We start from the raw sequence: 19817 nt of genomic DNA on the forward strand, positions 1-19817 counted from the left end.
CAACTTCATTGGAATTGGGGTTGTGCGTCAAATTGAAAATGAAATCGTCATCAGTTTGTACATTTAATATATGGTATTTGTAGTTTATTGAAATCAATATTGGTTGAAAAGGATTTGCAGATCATTGTCTTCTGTTTTCATTTACATTTTACATTCCAATGAAGTCCCAACTTCATTGGAATTGGGGTTTGTAATTTGGACGCTTAACTGGATCAGTCTCTGTGCAAGCAGAGTGCATCTCCTACCCTCCTGTAACCTGATCCTTGTGCGTGATGTGATTGGTGGCATGGCTCTAACAGTACAAAAAAGGAAAAAAGAAGTTGACTTTCAGACAAGAGGTCGCTTCCATCACTCTCCTCAAAGAGGCACAAGGAGCAGACTCGTTCTCGAACTACTCTCTTGTAGGCTAGTCAGTTACATGCTTATGCAGGTGTGCAAAGGGGAGGGTGTAAAATTAATACAGCTACTTATCATAACACATTGCTTCTGAAAGTGTGTCTGTAATGTGAAATAAAATAACTTGCATGATTTTTAGTATGACAGTCAGCGATCAAATAAAAATGGACATGTCAGAAAATAGATTGCTAAGTTTAGGGCTCTGGTTATTCGTGTCTTGTGTTGCATAGAGTAATATGGTTTCACAATTATTACCGGCTTCTCTAGTTCCAATGTGGCCTACAATGAAAACAAGTTAGACGCACCTGTGATGTAAGACTTTCTGTCATCTGTCAAAATCAATATAGGTTTTTGTACCTGTTGCATGCGTAGTGATTCCAGCTCTTTCTCCAGCCTTGTACGAAGTCGATGTTCAAGTTGTTCTCTCTTCTCACAAGCTGCCTGTAGCTGAGCCAGAGCCTGCTGCATTCTTTCCACCTTTTCCACATAAACTTGTTTCTTCTTTAGCTACACACGCACACACAGACACAGGCTGTTAAGGCCCTTTCAAGTTTTCCCCAAAACTAGAACATTTTGTTGGAACATGGCATGTTCACACCACCGGAATTCTTCCGAAAATAAAGTTCCTGGTAATTTTGGGGATTGAATAGGGTCCCTGTAATACTTTAGAGATGGTCCAGGAACCTGTTCCTTGGGGAACAACATTTCTGTTTAGGTGATGACTTTCGGTATTACATTTCAGTTGCCATGTTTAGAAAAGATTACGGCTGTTTATTTGATCCTTTTTTCAGGATGCTATGAGATGGAGGACTTCTCGACAAAAAGCTATCACTGATGTGAACGGCCATTGAAGAACAGGCTGTGCATTTGTTCTTTCCTTTAGGAAGTGTGCAGAGAAAAGAGTTGAATGGAAGACTATTGAACAATATTTGATGTGTCAATGTTTGAAGGTCGGTAGATTTATTTATCCTGTAAGAAATTCTGGAATCCAGTAATGGCAGTCTTATTTAAAAGACATCACAACAAGAAACATCCATTCAACAAGCATGCAGTTATTGTACATATCTACGAACATTGAGAAGCAGAGGTTAAAAGGTGCAAAAGTGGCAGTAATTAACAAAATCAAAAGCAAGGCATTAATTAAAAAGAATAGTTAGAAGCATTTATAATAGTTAAACAAGCAACACGAGTGAAAATATTGTTATAATGTGCATTCTGTCTATGTGGCAGCGTGGTGCAACCAGTCCCCTTTATTGCCGCCCCAGATCTCCAACCACAGAGTGAATGACGCCAGCACAGACTTGTATGAAACGAGAGATCCTGTGTTTGTTGGTACAATGTTGGATTGAAATACCGGTGGATCTAATCATACAAGTCCTCCTCGAAACAGGTGCCCATCTGCCAGTATCTGATTCTTTATACTTTATTTAAAATTTGATGTACAGTATTCCCTCGTTATGTCACGGTTCATGTATTGTTAGGCTTTACACGATCAGGATCACCGATCAGCGAGTTTAAAAAAAAAAACGATAACCGATACAATCACAAGATGGAGCAATGTGTCTATGTAAATGGCGTGTTCATTTATTGTGTACTGAATATCTTCAAAAATATTCTATTGTCAGGACGAACCAACATTACAACATGACAGAAATAATGGGTGCTAACTTACTTTAATTAAATTACTTCATACACCGAAACTTTAGAGCATGATTCGACAGAACACCGGCATGTTTATGTACAACCGTTAGTGCTAGCATTAGCTTGCTAAGCTACATAACATTTTGTTGCTTGCTTGTGAGCTGTATCATATTAAACGTATGTGAACATACCTCAAGCAATCCTTGAATGCACGTCTTCTCCCGAGCACCGGGGATTATCACAACCATACGGTTTTCCCCCAACACAATACATGCGCAATCCATTGTTGTTGTCGTGGCCGTGGTAACAAGTGTACCCAGTCACGTTTGAGTTTACAAGATAAAGCCCAGTGATCGTACAAAGACGGGATGCGGTGGTACCGGAACACAAGATTTTATTGCAGTAGTCTGACATAGTGCAATCATGAAAGCCCAAATTTGTCTTGCAGTCTGATCTAGGCATTACATGTTGTATGTCCCACACTGCCTACGCTTTTTTAAAAAAGACACGCGACAAGGCGAAAAATAAATAAATAATAATAAATAAATATATTTTGTATTCAAATATACTGTACGCGATGCAGAGTAAATGTCTTTTGCGGCGCCAATCAATGACGTCATTGATCGGATCGGCGAATTATGACATAAAAGCCGATGAGCATAAAATGCTAATTATCGGCCGACACCGATAAAGCCGATCAGATCGGTGTGAAGTCTATTTATTGTTGATTCTGTGCATCGCAGATTTTCTTTAAAAGGTCAATGTAGTGCAATTACTCACCTGCACATCCCTGATACAGTCAACTGATTTCAATGTGGCACCAATGACTCATAGAAGGTCACTTGGGCTAATGTTTTCAGTAGATAAAGAAACCTTACTGAGTACATTGTCTGTCTGTCAGAGTTTTATGAAATAAATTCACAAATAACAACCTTAGCTCGATGGATAGCTAATGCACACACTTTTAACAGTATCGACAGGGGGAAAAATGCAAGTAAGGAGCAAAATTTAGCTTGATTTCAGAATCAGAATCAGAATCATCTTTATTTGCCAAGTATGTCCAAAACACACAAGGAATTTGTCTCCGGTAGTTGGAGCCGCTCTAGTACAACAGACAGTCAATTTACAGAACACTTTGGAGACATAAAGACATTGACAAAAAACAACAACCAACAACAATTGTGCAAAAAGATGCAGAGTCCTCTAGCACTTAGAGCAGTTCGAATGGCTAATATCGCAATAGTCCGGCGCAATGACCATTGTGCAAAGGGCACTGAGACTTCAAGGAGTGTATGCGGTTTAAAGTGACGAGTAGTGCGATAATCTGGGACAATGGTTGTGCAAATGTTACAGATACTCCTCAATCAGTGTGCAAATGGAGCAGATGCTACTGTGGCATGAGTGGCCACTATATGCAAATAGTGCAGCACGGCGAGACAACTACAGTGAGTGCACGAGTAATACATAATTGGCCCCACAGAAATGTGACAACGAACTCAAGTCAAAAAATTGTCAGCTTGTTGTAATGGAATTATAAGTTAGCTGTTTAAGAAGTTGATTGCAAGAGGGAAGAAGCTGTTGGAATGTCTACTAGTTCTAGTTTGCAATGATCGGTAGCGCCTACCTGAGGGAAGGAGCTGGAAGAGCTGGTGACCGGGGTGGGGAGGGTCCGAGAGGATTTTGCACGCCCTTGTCTTAGTTCTGGCAGCGTGCAAGTCCTCAAGGGTGGGTAGGGGGGTACCGACAATCCTTTCAGCAGTTTTGATTGTCCGTTGCAGTCGGAGTTTGTCCTTTTTTGTAGCAGCACCAAACCAGACTGTGATGGAAGAACACAGGACTGATTCGATGACCGCTGTGTAGAACTGTCTCAGCAGATCCGGTGGCAGGCCGTGCTTTCTCAGAAGCCGCAGGAAGTACATCCTCTGCTGGGCCTTTTTGAGGACGGAGTTGATGTTGGTCGCCCACTTCAGGTCCTGGGAGATTGTAATTCCCAGGAACTTGAAGGTCTCGACGGTTGACACAAGGCAGCTGGACAACGTGAGGGGCAGCTGTGGCGAAGGATGCCTCCTGAAGTCCACGATCAGTAATGTAAATGTAAACATCACGGCAATGAATTCTGGGCACGCATAATGCTTTTTGCTGATGACATTACCGGGACTGTGAGTGTGAGGAGGAGTGCAAATGGTTAACCCAGGAAATCGGCTGTTCACACATCTGCATGGGCTGATGTTCATGTCATTCAAGCCAGGCATGCCTAATAGTACATCTGGGCATTGTTCAGAATGTCACCATTTAATTTTTATTTTAAAGGTTGTAATTTGATTCGATATTGATTCATTAGGTTGCAATTCGATTTTGATTTAAAATGCTCCACTATCAATTCAGTAGAAATATAGAAATTTTCTATCCATTTTCTTCCGCATATCCGAGGTCGGGTCGTGGGGACAGTAGCTTTAGCAGGGACGCCCAGACTTCCCTCTCCCCAGCCACTTCATCCAGCTCTTCAGGGTGGATCCCGAGGCATTCCCAGGCCAGTCGGGAGACGTAGTCTCTCCAGCGTGTCCTGGGTCTTCCCCGGGGTCTCCTCCCGGTGGGACATGCCCGGAACACCTCACCAGGTAGGCGTCTTGGAGACATCATAAGCAGACGCTCGAGCCACCTCATCTGGCTCCTCTCAATGTGGAGGAGCAGTGGCTCTACTCTGATCCCCTCCCAGATGACCAAGCTTCTCACCCCATCTCTAAGGGAGAGCCCGGACACCCTGCGGAGGAAACTCATTTTGGACGCTTGTATCTGGGATCTTGTTCTTTCAGTCACGACTCACACTCATGACCATAGGTGAGGGTAGGAACGTAGATCGACCGGTAAATTTAGAGCTTCGCCTTTCGGCTTAGCGCCTTCTTCACCACAACGATACAAAGTCCGCATCACTGCAGATGCTGCATCAATCCGGCTGTCAATCTCCCGTTCCATTCTTCCCTCACTCGTGAACAAGACCCCAAGATACTTGCACTCCTCCACTTGGGTCAGGATCTCATCCCCGACCTGGAAAGGGGACGCCACCCTTTTCCGACTGAGGACCATGGTCTCAGATTTGGAGGTGCTGATTTTCATCCCAGCCGCTTCACACTCGGCTGTGCACCGCTCCAGTGAGAGATAAAGATCCCGGCTTGATGAATCCAACAGAACCAAATCATCTCCAAAAAACAGAGATGCAATACTGAGGCCACCAAACCGGACCCCCTCTACGCCTTGACTGCGCCTAGTAATTCTTTCCATAAAAGTTATGAACAGAATCGGTGACAAAGGGCAGCCCTGGCCGAGTCCAACCCCCACCGGAAACGAGTCCGACCTACTGCCAGCAATGCGGACCAAACTCTGACACTGGTTGTACAGCGACCGAACAGCCCATATTCAGGGGGTTCAGTACCCCATACTCCTGAAACACCCTCCACAGGACTCCCCGAGGGACACGGTCCAACACCTTCTCCAAGTCCACAAAACACATGGTTGGGCGAACTCCCACGCACCCTCAACGACCCTTCCGAGCGTGTAGAGCTGGTCCACTCTTCCACAGCCAGGACGAAAACCACACTCCTCCTCCTGAATCTGAGATTTGATTTCCTGACGGACCCTCCTCTCCAGGACACCTGAATAGACCTTACCAAGGAGGCTTAGGAGTGTGATCCCCTATAGTTGGAAAACACCCACCGATCCCCCATCTTAAAAAGGGGTCCACCACCCTGGTGTGGCAATCCAGAGGCACTGTACCCGATGTCCACAAGATGTTGTAGAGCAGGGGTGCTCATTGCGATCGACCGCGAAGGTAGTATTGGTAGATCGCATGACATCACGTGACATATAAAAAAAAAAAGACATCAGCCTATCATCCATCCCGTTGCTTGATTAATATACATATATAATCTATGATATCTGAATTTTTCTGACACTTAGGACACGCACGTGCAAACAACGCTGCTAAAAGGTAACTGCAGATGCGCAAACAATGGCGCTAAGTGTGTCAAAACTAACAAGTTAGTCAGTGAGTTACCTCAAATTTTTATCTCTCTGTGTTTTCTCTTAAACTTAAGAAAGGGTATACAAATGAGTGGGGGAGCTGGACCAAGTAAGAAGACAAATCTTACCACTTTCATACGGAATGGGACGAGCAGTATTTTTCCCCGATGACATTTTCGAAATGCGTATGCCTCATCTGCTAGTCTGCCATCGCATTACCAAAGAAGGGAAATCTGGAGCGCCATTTTAGGACTGTGGAAAATACGACACTGACGACACATCCCAGGCTGATTCACTTCAGTGCAAGTCATCGGAGTAAACTCAGGTAATGACAAAAAACATTTTCATTGTTAATTATGTTGTGTTGTGCAAGATTGGCTCATGCGGTGATGCAAGGTACATCAACATACATTGGTCCTCAGCTGTGTCGGCGGCCCAGAAGTTTAGCTCACTGGTAGCGCTCTGCGCTCACAAACCGGCGACATGGTAGCGGCCCCCACCCCCCAAAAAGAAGGTAGATCGCGGGAGGTTGGCTGCTTGAAAAGTAGATCTTGGGGCAAAAACCCCTGTTGTTAGAGGCATGTCAACCAAGACAGCCCTACATCATCCACAGCCTTCAGAAACTCATCCACCTCCAGGGCCGTGCTACAGAGGAGCCTTTTTAACCACCTCGGTGAATTCAACCCCAGAGATAGGGTTCCCAGACTCTGCTTCCTCCTGGGAAGGCAGGTCGGTAGAATTGAGGAAGTCTTCAAAATATTTCGCCTACCAAGTCTCAACGTCCCGAGTTGAGGTCAGCAGTGCCCCATCCCCAGTATACACAGTGTTATGGTGCACTGCTTCCCCCAGCTGAGACGGGGGATGGTGGACCAGAATTTCTTCGAAGCCGCCCAAAAGTCGTTTTCCATGGCCTCATCGAACGCCTTCTACGTCCGGGTTTTTGCCTCAGCGAACACCACAGCTGCCTTCCGCTTGACCAGCTGGTACCCATTAGCTGCCTCCGGAGTCCCCTATGCCAAAAAGGCCCGATTGGACTCCTCCTTTAGCTTGACGGCAACCCTTACGGAGGGTGTCCACCAAAGGGTTCGGGGATTGCCACCAGAACACGCACCGACCACCTTATGGCCACAGCTCCAGTCAACCACCTCAACAATGGAGGCGCGGAACATGGTCCACTCGGACTCAATGTCGCCCGCCTGCCCCGGGGCGTGGGCGAAGTTCTGCCGGAGGTGGTAGTTAAAACATCTTCTGAGAGGGGACTCTGCCAGACATTCCCAGCAGACCCTCACAATACGTTTGGGTCTGCAAGGTCAGACCGGCATCTTCCCCCACCATCAGAGCCAACTCACCACCAGGTGGTTATCGGTTGACAGTTCCAACCCTCTCTTCACCCGACTGTCCAAGACATGCGGCTGCAAGTCCAATGACACAATCACAAAGTCACTCATCGAACTGTGGTCTAGGGTGTCCTGGTGCCAAGCGTACATTTGAACACCCTTATGCTTGAACATGGTGTTTGTTATAGACAAACACCATGTTCCGTAATAAACCCAGAAGTCCAACAACAGAATACCGCTTGGGTTCTTATCTTATCTTATCGTTCAGATCTTCCCAATCAAGCCCTTCCGGGTCTCTCTGTCATTGCCCAGGTGAGCGTTGAAGTCCCCCAGCGGAACAAGGGAGTCCCCAGCGGGAGCGCTCTCCAGCACCCCCTCCAAGGATTCCAAAAAGGGTGGGTACTCTGAGCTGCTGTTTGGGTGCATAGGCATAAACTACATTCAGGACCCGTCCTCCCATCCTATGGCAGAGGGAGACTACCCTCTCGTCTACTGGGATGAACTCCAATGTTCAGGCATTGAGCTGGGGTGCAATCAGTATGCCCACACCTGCTTTGCGCCTCTCACCGTGGGTAACTCCAGAATGGAAAAGAGTCCAAACTCTCACGACAAGACTGGTACTGGAGCCCAAGTTGTGTGATGTGGTGAGCCCGACCGACAATGTCCAGTCGGAATTTCTAGACCTCACACACCAGCTTAGGCTCTTTCCGTGCCAGAGAGGTCAAGTTCAACGTCCGTAGAGCCAGCTACTGTAGCCGGGGATCGGATAGCCAAGGTCCCCACCTTCGCCTGCCGCCCAGCTCACACAGCACCCGACCCCTTCGGCCCCTTCCATAGGTGGTGAGCCCATAGGAAGGGGAACACACCTCCCCTTTCCGGCCTGTGCCCGGCTGGGTCCCATGGGTGCAAGCCCAGGTATGGCCATCGAGCCCCACCTCCAGGCCTGGCTTCAGAGGGCTGCCCCGCTGACCCACGTCCAGGCAAGGGAAAACGTGGTTCAATTATTTAACTTATCATAGTTGGTATTTTAGCCGTGCTTTGTCTGGTCCCTCACCTAGCACCTGTTTGCCATGGGTGACCCTGCCAGGGGCATAAAGCCCCAGACAACTTAGCTCCTAGGATCACTGGGACATGCAAACCCCTCCACCACGATAAGGTGACTGCTCCAGGAGGGGATGAGAAATGTGCAATAAAAGACAGATATTTGTTTCTTTTTAAAAAAGATCAAATCTGTACAGACAGCAACAGAAATGGTGGGGGCGCTTCCTGGTCTCAACTGATGCGCCAACACACAAGGAAAGCATTCTGGGATTTGTAGTAATAGCCCCGTATGTGCTATATCCTGGCGGGCCAGCTCTAATACACATTTGATATGGTCTTGTGGGCCAAATATAATTACATTGGGCCGGTTTTGGCCCTCAGGCCTGAGTTTGACGCATATGTTTTAGTCTGTCAGTGTTGAGGGGCCACAATTGACACATGCAGGATGTTAAAATGTTAAACTGTGGTTCTTCCAGGGGATGGGGATTAGGAGGCACCACTATAAGAAGTGGCCACGATGAGTTAAGTGCAGGAGGTGAAGCAATGCTGATATTAAGTTAAAGTTAAGGTGCTATTAAGTTACTTGGAGTATTTAAGAAAATTAAAAGAACACAATACATGTAAACATGCATGTCTGTTGTTATGCTTTGCTTTTATTTAAAAATGTTGTCTTTTTCAAAATTATATAAAAGAAATGACCTGCTTTGTCAGCCACTGCTTGTTGCAGACAAACTTCCTACTCACAGTAAAATATTTTGCAGACACCACAACTCGAGTCACTGTCAATCTATGTAAGATCTATCATCCATCTATCATCCAAGCTATGTAAGCATGGTCATGCTGAGAAAGTTTGTTACACTAGTGCTACCAGTGGAAAAGTTAGTGTGTTAGTGCCCTGCTCTTACCTCCTCCTCTAGTTTGACCACTTTGGCTTGGGCATTGTTAAGGGCCTGGTCTCTGATTTCAATGTGTCTCCTCTGGTCTTCTGTGGTGGAGTGCAGCACATTCAGCTCCATCTCTAGTTTTTCCTTCTCACGCATAGTCTCTTTGTCTAAGCATAAAACAAACACACACATTAAAAAGGGTTCCCTCTGTCATTCATCTTTACATGTGTATGTCAGGGTCTATGGATTGATGGTTGGAAATTTGAATAACTTAAAGCAAGTCAAGAGTGGGCATATTTTCTACAATGCTGTGAGAGACCGATTATGTCATTTTGGCTATGAGCAGTCTTTGGCGTCTTCATCATCATCTTGTATTTTTTAACCATGAAAATGGGTTTGATTTACAATCAGAATTTTGTGGGGACCTCTAAAATTAAACTATGATATGGAAGGGAATGAAACATCAGAGACCTCAAAGCTAGCACACACAAACTAAAATACTATTTTCAGTCATTATCCATCCATCCATTTTCTTCCACTTATCCGAGGTCGGGTCGCGGGGGCAGTAGCTTTAGCAGGGAAACCCAGACTTCCCTCTCCCCAGCCACTTTCTCCAGCTGAGAGACGTAGTCTCTCCAGCGTGTCCTGGGTCGTCCCCGGGGTCTCCTCCCGGTGGGACGTGACCGGAACACTTCATCCGGGAGGCATCCAGGAGGCATCCTAATCAGATACCCGAGTCACCTCATCTGGCTCCTCTCAATGCGGAGGAGCAGCGACTCTACTCTGAGCTCCTCCTGGATGACCGAACTTCTCATCCTATCTCTAAAGGCCTCTTTATACTCCCGCGGTCGCGCGGCCGACAACTCCCCCATTGCATCACGTGACCGACGAATTGTCCCACGCAGCACCTCTGCATAGCTTGCCGCGCACCCGACAAAAATAGTTGCTGCGCATCGAACGCCGCAGAGATCATCTCTCGTGATTGGTCCGTTTTTGTCACATGCTGTGATGACATTCCAGTGTGCCCATTGGTTCTACATACCATCTACGTCGCCACCTTCTGAATCAATTTTGCAGCATAATTAAACGTATCATCTGGTCATCTAGGTCAATTTCTTCTGTCGCGGTTGCCATTGTTGTTGTTTTGTTCCTTGTTACTGAAAGGAAAGTAAAAACGGCTAGCGGAAATGTCAAAAAAAAAAAAATGCCCAGGAAACTCCATCCTGTGGTGTCCTATCCAATATCAGCCGTAGCGACACCCCTGACTTGGAGGAGAACTGCAGCACACTTTCAAAACAGTGCGCGTGGGTTGCGCTCAAGTATAAAGGCAAACTACGCAAGGGACAGCCGCAGTGACGTCAGCGCGGTCGCCGTCCACGCGAGTATAAAGAAGCCTTAAGGGAGAGCCCAGACACCCTGCGGAGGAAACTCATTTCGGCCGCTTGTATCCGGGATCTTGTTCTTTTGGTCACGACCCACAGCTCGTGACCATAGGTGAGGGTAGGAACGTAGATCGACCGGTAAATACAGATCTTCGCCTTTCGGCTTAGCTCCTTCTTCACCACAACCAATTCAAAGTCTGCATCACTGCAGAGTCGATCTCCCGTTCCGCCTGTCGATCTCCCGTTCCATTATTCCCTCACTCGTGAACAAGACCACAAGATATTTGAACTCCTCCACTTAGGGCAGGATCTCATCCCCGACCTGAAGAGGGCACTCCACCCTTTTCCGACTGAAGACCATGGTCTTGGAAGTGCTGATTCTCACGACCATTGTCTTAGATTTGGTATTTTCAGTCATTATTTAAAAAAATAAATAAATAAATAAGAGCCTTGAAAACGTCAAAGCTGTTATCTCAATATTGTCTCTGCAGGCTTTGGTCTCGGTCCACCACACACTTTCAATAAGTATATTCCAATACAGCGACATGGTGTACGACTGGTTATCACATTCGCATCACAGTCGCATCACAATCCCGCCTTGCCTGTGTGGAGTTAGCATGTTCTCCCCGTGCCTGCATGGGTTTTTTCCGGGTACTCAAAAAAGACTCAAATAAAAATTTAAGTCAATAATGTGTGTGTGTGTGTGTTTGTGTGTGTGTGTGTGCGTGTGTCTGTATTTCTTCTCACTCTTTGCAAGCAGTTGGGATATGGTCTTACGGTTGTTTTCTGAGCCATCAGACTCTTTAGCAGTGAGCTGCTTGTTGGCGGTCTCCATGCGGTCTATTAGACAAGAATACACAGCATTAAAATGTAACTTGTGATGCCGTAAAATTAAATAGAATAGAAAAAAAACATTTTCGGCATTAGTCAATATGATTCCGAGTAATTTGGGACAAAGATAAAATCTGTCACTTAAAGCAAGCACACATAGTGATTCACTTGTGGCTGCAGCATTTCATCACTAAGCTGCAGAATTATATTTTTCAATTAGTGGAGCGTTTTAGTGCATGACATTGCCTAACACACATATCCATCATCCCCAGGTCGACAACTTAGCATTAGCACTTAGCATATAAAAACATTAACATAAAACTGTTGTTTGTTTTTATGTGCCCTGCATTTGGCTGGCGTCCAGTTCAGGGTGTACACCGCATCTCACCCAAAGATAGTTGAGCTAGGCACCAGCACGCCAACGACCTCAGTGGGGATAGGCGATTTGGAAAATGGATAGATGGATGTAGCCCGGCTTAATTTTTGGCTTTGAAATGATAGTGCTTCGCCCACAGTGTCAAAGTGCTCTTTCATTCTGGAACTTTGGTCGGACTAGCTGCCAAGTCATGAGCTGCCAAATGCAGTGTGGGGTTGGTTATTATCTTAATTATCCCTAAAGGTTGCCGCACACCAAGCGACGGGGCCAAACCCAACTGAACTGTCACGCAGTGTGCGTGGTTTGGCAATTGTTTTCATGACTGGCCGATCAGTTGGCCACTGTTTCTGCTTTGATTCAGAATTTGAATCGCCGGCGCACACCGTCACAGCTTATAGCCAGTCAAAATTCACATAAACTTTCATTCACGCTGAAAATGCATTTCCGGGTTTTTATGCAAGAAAGACACAACCGCTGCTGCACCGCCCCAAGCCAAATAATTGCCATCCATAAATCATCACATATTGTGTTTAACATCAATACTTAACTATATTATATGGTATGTTTCCATGCTGGCGCTTACACAACACACCAGGCCACACACACTAGCGTTTGTTTGTTAAAACTGATCACACTATGTTATTAACACAACACACACAGACACACACACACAGCACACGCCGATAAAGGCCTCTTTATACTCCCGCGGTCGCGCGGCCGACAACGCCCGCATTGCATCACGTGACCGACGAATTGCCCCGCGCGGCCCCTCTGCGTAGCTTGACGCGCACACAGTAAAAATTGTTCCTGCGCGTCGAACGCCGCAGAGATCATCTCTCGTGATTGGTCCGTTTTAGTCACATGCTGTGATGATGTACTCAGCGTACCATCTACGCCGCCACCCTCTCGATCGATTTTGCAGCATAATTAAACGTATCATCTGGTCATCTAGGTCCATTTGTTCTAGCAGACACTGTTCCACGGTCGCCATTGTTGTTAGTTTGTTCCTTGTTACTGAAAGGAAAGTAAAAACGGCTACCGGAAATGGCCAAATAAAAATGCAGAGGAAACTCCACCCTGTGGTGTCCTAGGCAATACCAGCCGTAGCGACAACCCCGACTTCGAGGTGAACTGCAGTACATTTTCAAAACTGCGCATGTGGGTTGGGCTCGAGTATAAAGGCAAACTACGTGCGGGACAGCCGCAGTGACGTCAGCGCAGAGATCATCTCTCGTGATTGGTCCGTTTTAGTCACATACTGTGACGATGTACTCAGCGTACCATCTACGCCGCCACCCTCTCGATCGATTTTGCAGCATAATTAAACGTATCATCTGGTCATCTAGGTCCATTTGTTCTAGCAGACACTGTTCCACAGTTGCCAAGAAGAATCACCTTTATTGTCATGAACATGCATGCATGCACACGAAATTTGTTCGCTGCATTTTACCCATCACAGTGAACACATACACATGTTAGTAGAACACACTGGAGCAGGGGAAAGCTGAAGCGCCCGGGTAGCATTTCAGGGTATCAGTGTCTTGCTCAAGGACACCACAGCCGTGAGTCTGGGGGATGTTGGTGGATGGTCCAGTCGGGGTCTTGAACCTAGGTCCCCCACGGTGGCAGGCAATGATCTTAACCATTGGACCACGGCTGCCCGTGGTTGTTGTTACTTTGTTCCTTGTTCCTGAAAGGAAAGTAAAAACGACTACCGGAAATGGCCAAAAAAATGCAGAGGAAACTCCACCCTGTGGTGTCCTAGCCAATACCAGCCGTAGCGACACTCCCGAGTTCGAGGTGTACTGCGCTTGAGTATAAAGGCAAACTACACGCGGGACAGCCGCAGTGATGTCAGCGCGGTCGCCGTCCGCGCGAGTATAAAGAAGCCTTAACATTGAGGCTAACTTAAGGAAGGGCTGCCCAGCAAAGGAAGAAAGAACTATTGTCTGAAAACAATGCTCACTCGACTTCTGGCTGACTTCTGGTTCCTACAAGAGAAGGAAGAGAGTCCAGCTCGCTGTTTTATACTCAACCATAGCTTTGTAATTTTGTAATTCCTACTTGCTGTAATAAATACACAAACACAAGTTGATTTTATCTGGGTTTTATTTGGGGACAAGATCGCCAACCAAACATGAAAAGGACAGGGAAGAAGGAATTCCAATGAGGGCTTTTTCCTTCCTCACTGACTAGGCTGAGAGCACACTCGGGCCTCGTCAAGGAATTCCTTACAGAATTGGCGCCATGACCCGGATTGTTTGAGGTGACCAAGCAGGAGGAGGGCTGATGGCCCATCTAACAAAAACCGACGTAAGTAGAAAACCTTTTACTAATTTCTGCCAGATCAGGGTGTGGCCTTTCAATGTTTGTTCCAAATTACTGTACCTAAAATATCTTGTTTGAGGGATATCGTTAGGTATAACGGACCAATTTAAGGTCATTTTGTTGCGAGTAGGAGCAAGTCTTTTTTTTTTTTATTTAATCGTAAATATCGCAATGGGTTGAATTGTCTGTGTGCCGGTGCACACCAACTAAAGGTTTTAAGTCCAAGAATTATACCGCCGTGTTAATTCTAAAAAGGGTTTCGGTGCCTTGGAATTGATCAGTGCATAATTTCCTAGGTTGCAATCCCCGCAACCTAGCGCCATCTGTGGTCCGAAAATAAATCCGGTAGAATTGTAAAAAATTCTGAAGGATTTTTATGTAGCGGCACGGTTGCGGACTGGTTAGAGCGTCAGCCTCACAGTTCTGAGGACCCGGGTTCAATCCCCGGCCCCGCCTGTGTGGAGTTTGCATGTTCTCCCCGTGCCTGCGTGGGTTTTCTCCGGGCACTCCGGTTTCCTCCCACATCCCAAAAACATGCATGAATTGGAGACTCTAAATTGCCTGTAGGCATGACTGTGAGTGCGAATGGTTGTTTGTTCCTATGTGCCCTGCGATTGGCTGGCAACCAGTTCAGGGTGTACCCCGCCTCCTGCCCGATGACAGCTGGGATAGGCTCCAGCACGCCCGCGACCCTTGTGAGGAGAAGCGGCTCAGAAAATGGATGGATGGATGGATTTTTATGTTACGGAGGTGAGGAAAGGGAGGTAAAAGAGCTCTATAAAATAATGTAAATGGGATTTAAAAGACGTCTATAAGGGTTAAGCGTGAAGCTGATTGTGTAAGAGACAACGCCTTAAATTGGTTGGAGGCAGTGGAGTGACTTAGCAGTAGTAGTAGAACAGGAAGTGAAACCTAAATGCCATCCATCCATCCATTTTCGGAGCCGCTTAACCTCACAAGGGTCGCGGGAGTGCTGGAGCCTATCCCAGCTATCTTCGGGCAGGAGGCGGGGTACACCCTGAACTGGTTGCCAGCCAATCGCAGGGCATCCATCCATCCATCCATCCATTTTCTGAGCCGCTTCTCCTCACTAGGGTCGCGGGCGTGCTGGAGCCTATCCCAGCTATCATCGGGCAGGAGGCGGGGTACACCCTGAACTGGTTGCCAGCCAATCGCAGGGCACATAGGAACAAACAACCATTCGCACTCACAGTCATGCCTACGGGCAATTTAGAGTCTCCAATTCATGCATGTTTTTTGGGATGTGGGAGGAAACCGGAGTGCCCGGAGAAAACCCACGCAGGCACGGGGAGAACATGCAAACTCCACACAGGCGGGGACGGGGATTGAACCCCGCACCTCAGAACTGTGAGGCTGACGCTCTAACCAGTCGGCCACCGTGCCGCCAATCGCAGGGCATGAAACCTAAATGTTTTATGTGAAAGTGAAACCTGTCGTATGTGAGAGAGAAACCTAACTGTGCCACAACTACTTCTTCTTTTCCTTTATGCTTGTCCCGTTAGGGGTCGCCACAGCGTGTGATCCTTTTCCATGTAACCCTATCTCCTGCATCTTCCTCTCTATCACCAACTGCCCTCATGTCTTCCCTCACTACATCCATCAAACTTCTCTTTGGTCTTCCTCTTGCTCGCTTGCCTGGCAGCTCCATCCTCATCGCCCTTTACCAATATACTATATAAACCATCGAAGTCTGCTCTCTCGAACTTTGTCTCTAAAACATCTAACATAGGCTGTCCCTCTGATGAGCTCATTTCTAATCCTATCCAACCCGCTCACTCCTAGAGAGAACCTCAACATCTTCCTTTCATCTTCCTGTTGTCTGTCAGTGCCACTGTCTCTATACCGTACATCATGGATGGTCTTATAAACTTTGCCCTTCATCTGAGCAGAGACTCTTGTGTCACATAACACACCTGACACTTTCCGCCACCCGTTCCAACCTGCTTGGACCCGCTGCGCCACAACTAGTGATCACAAAATGGTGGACCATTCTAAAATGGTGGCGGACAACGCCCAGCAGTTACAGTACCACACTCTGGTGAAAAAGAAAATAGCAGCATCCACCTCTGGCTGTGGAAGGTAGGACCCACCAATCCCAGCCAGACCCAACATAGCATAGACGTTTACAGGGATGCCACACCCACTGCTACGGCACCCCTCCTTACGAGAAAGCCCATGGAAGAACAAGTGTGAACCCTTACGATGAGGGACAAGATGCCTCGTGATTGGCGGTGATTACAGATGAGATGAAGCTTGATAACACTGAATGGTTGAGAGGGGAATGGAAAAAAAAGCTTGGTCAGTTCCTAAAAGTTGTTGACAGGCAATATAATGTATTTCCTGTCATGCCTCAGAGGTCCCAGGTAAGTTCAAACTCTGCTTGTACAGGAAGCAGGGGTCACACCCACTTGTCCCCTACAGTATAACAAAGGTAAATTGATACATTCGGGGGGTTCCGTGTGTGTGTGAGTTTAAACTATGCAATTTGAACCTTTGGTGGGAATAGAAGTTTAAAGAAAATACACGGTGGCATACAGTGTATTATTCAACATATTAACAATATATAATTATCATAATATAACAGTTATAATAATACATATTATAGATGATCATCTCGAGAACCTAGTTCAGCTAGGAAATTGCGCCCTAAAGTATTGCAGTAGATTATTGGATGATTTGTTCATTGAGAAGAAGCATGCACAAATAGGGTTTAACAGGCACAAAAAAGCCTGTCTATATTACTTACTTCCTTGGGTCGAGTAATTACAGTAGAGGGCAGATCCCAACCACAAAAACTAATAAATACAAGTCTAAAGCAATGCAAAATCTAACACTGAGGAACGTTTGATAATTTTTGGCCATGATTTCCGATTGTTGTTCGTGAATTCCAAAATATTGCTTAAAATGAGGCACCATTAGGTAAATTGCCAATGGAAAAGCCTTTGTGTAAATGATAAAGTCACTCAGACGAAAGAAGCTTCCACATACAACACAGACTTCACAAATTGCTGACGGTACAAGACCATTTACTCAGACTAGACGAAAAACGCCATGTTCAATACATGGTTAAGAAGTGGTGATGGAGACTTTGAACCCGTATTGACCAAATCGGAAAGTACTCACTAGGAGTCCAACATATTAAGGTTTCATCACTTCATGGGGCACTACCAATTGTATTATTGGGACTTTGATCATCAACCAACGCCACACTACACGTGAGTCTGCATGAGGTCTTGACTGAATGTAAAATGTTTTGCTCTATTGAATCCAATACAATCAAATTTGGAAGAAATGTTAAGTATCTCAAACAATGCTTTGTTGAGTGTGGCCTTTCAGATTTCATTGCCTGTGAATACACCTGCAAAGACAAGACCCACAAGTGGTGAGCCCATAGGAAGGGGAACACACGTCCCCTTTTCGGGCTGTGCCTGGTCGGGCCCCATAGGTGCAGGCCCGGCTACCAGGTGCTTGCCATCGAGCCCCACCTCCGGGCCTGGCTCCAGAGGGGGGCCCTGGTGACCCGTGTCCGGGTAAGGGAAACCCATCCGCCCATCCATCCATTTTCCATACTAGTGTCGCAGGCATGCTGGAGCCTATCCCAGCTATCTTCGGGTGAGAGGCTGGGTACACCCGGAACTGGTCGCCAGCCAATCGCAGGGCACACATAACCAACCAACCAACCTTTCACACTCAATTTAGAGTCTTCAATTGACCTACCATGCATGTTTTGGGAATGTGGGAGGAACCGGAGTACCTAGAGAAAACCCACGCAGGCACGAGGTGTACATGTAAACTCCACACAGGCGAGACTGGATTTCAACCCGGGTCCTCAGAACTGTGAGGCAGATGTGCTAACCACTGTGCCGCCCCAAGGGAAACCGTGATTCAATAATTTTACTTGTCATGGGGGTCTTTTACTAGTACTTTGGTGCCTCACCTAGGACCTGTTTGCGATGGGTGACCTTGCCAGGGGCAATAAGTATTTCACACATCACCATTTTTCTCACTAAATCTACTTCCAAAGGTGCTATTGACCTGACAATTTCACCAGATGTTGGGACCAACCCAAGTAAGCCATACATACAAAGAAAGTAGAACAAATAAGCTCAGAAATTGGGTTGTGTGTAAAAATGTGAAATGACAGGGAAAAAGTATTGAACATGCGAAGAAAGGGAGGTGCAAAAAGGCATCGCAAGCCAAGACAACACCTAAAATCTATCAATAATCAAACAGCCATCCGGCCCATTGTCAGTGCAAATGAATATCAGCTGATTCAGTCCTAATTGATGGCCTCCAAAAAGGTCTCATTGCCAAGGTGTGTGTCAAGACACATCTCATGATGGGTAAGAGCAAAGAGCTGTCTCAAGACCATCGCAAACGAATTGTTGCAAAACAATGATGGCATTGGTTACAGGCGCATATCAAAGCTTCTGAATGTTACAGTGAGCACGGTTGGGGCCATAATACATAAGTGGAAAGCCAAGCATCATTGCCTCGATCAGGTGCTCCTCGCAAGATTTCTGACAGAGGAGTGCAAAGAATAATCAGAAGAGTTGTCCAAGAGCCAAGGACCAGAGTTTCAAAAAGACCTGAAATTAGCAGGTACTGTTATCAAAGTGAGTAATGCACTCCGCCGCCATGGCCTGTATGGACACTCACCATGCAAGACCCCATTGCTGAAAAAAAATCATGTCAAAAGCTCGTTTAAAGTTTGCTGAACAACATTTGGACTGTTTAGATGGCAAAATGCACGCCACGTTTGGAGGAGATGGCACTGCAAATCACGCTAAAAACACCATACCAAAAGTTAAGTTGTACTGGTAAACTTCACATTATTGAAGAAAGATGAATGGGCAAATGTACCGAGACATTCTTGACAAATATCTGCTGCCATCTACAAGAATGATGAAAATGAAACGAGGGTGGACATTTCAGCAGGATAATGATCCAAAACATACTGCCAAAGAAACTCTCAATTGGTTTAAAAAAAATAAAGCTGCTATTACAGTAGAATGGGTGCATTTGGCCTAAAAAAAAAAAAAGTGCTTCAATGTAACAGACAATCGGCTATATTGGACGACCACCCGCCCCTATTAGTCCGTTCTATCGAGGTTCCACTGTATCGATGCATGTATGCATGCATGTATGCCTTTCTAGAGGTTACACTTTTTAGATCAGTTAAAAGTTTGTTTTTTTTCTTTCTATTTTTCTTCAAACAATAAGGTGTTGTGTATTCTCTGCGGGATATGATACTTTGGGAACACGACTGATTTAAAGTGTTTTTCCAGACCACTCCCTGAGCCGTCACTTTATCGTGGTGGAGGGGTTTGCGTGTCCCGATGATCCTGGGAGCTAAGTTGTCTGGGGCTTTATGCCCCTGGTAGGGTTACCCATGGCAAACAGGTCCTAGGTGAGGGACCATACAAAGTACGGCTCATGGACCCCTTATGAAGATGACTATAAATAGATCTAGGTTTCCCTTGCCCTGTGGCCGTAAGGTGATCGGTGCCTGTTGTGTGTAATCTCTGTCGCTGGCCGACACCAGCGGTAAGGGATTCCGTCA

The 19817-nt window shown here is 46.3% G+C and overlaps 1 protein-coding gene across 11 annotated transcripts in view; it reads right to left on the reverse strand.

Annotated features, from left to right (window-relative positions):
• The window catches only part of amot (angiomotin), a 162280-nt gene that overhangs the window by 59023 nt on the left and 83440 nt on the right, over positions 1–19817 (reverse strand). For 8 of the 11 annotated variants that reach the window (XR_009785044.1, XR_009785043.1, XM_061750823.1 and 5 more), the window contains 3 exons: positions 11446–11538; positions 9338–9483; positions 754–903 (listed from right to left, as the gene is read on the reverse strand). Coding sequence is in view for 9 of the 11 variants with exons in the window: in XM_061750823.1 (XP_061606807.1) it covers positions 754–903; positions 9338–9483; positions 11446–11538 (389 nt within the window). In the remaining 2 variants the exon portion in view is untranslated. Of the gene's footprint in view, positions 1–753; positions 904–3701; positions 4105–9337; positions 9484–11445; positions 11539–19817 lie in introns of those variants that run through there. The other 3 variants (XM_061750825.1, XM_061750819.1, XM_061750821.1) reach the window with 3 other exon arrangements.

Source organism: Phyllopteryx taeniolatus, chromosome 17 (genome assembly GCF_024500385.1).
Source record: "Phyllopteryx taeniolatus isolate TA_2022b chromosome 17, UOR_Ptae_1.2, whole genome shotgun sequence".
Classification (NCBI taxonomy): domain Eukaryota; kingdom Metazoa; phylum Chordata; class Actinopteri; order Syngnathiformes; family Syngnathidae; genus Phyllopteryx; species Phyllopteryx taeniolatus.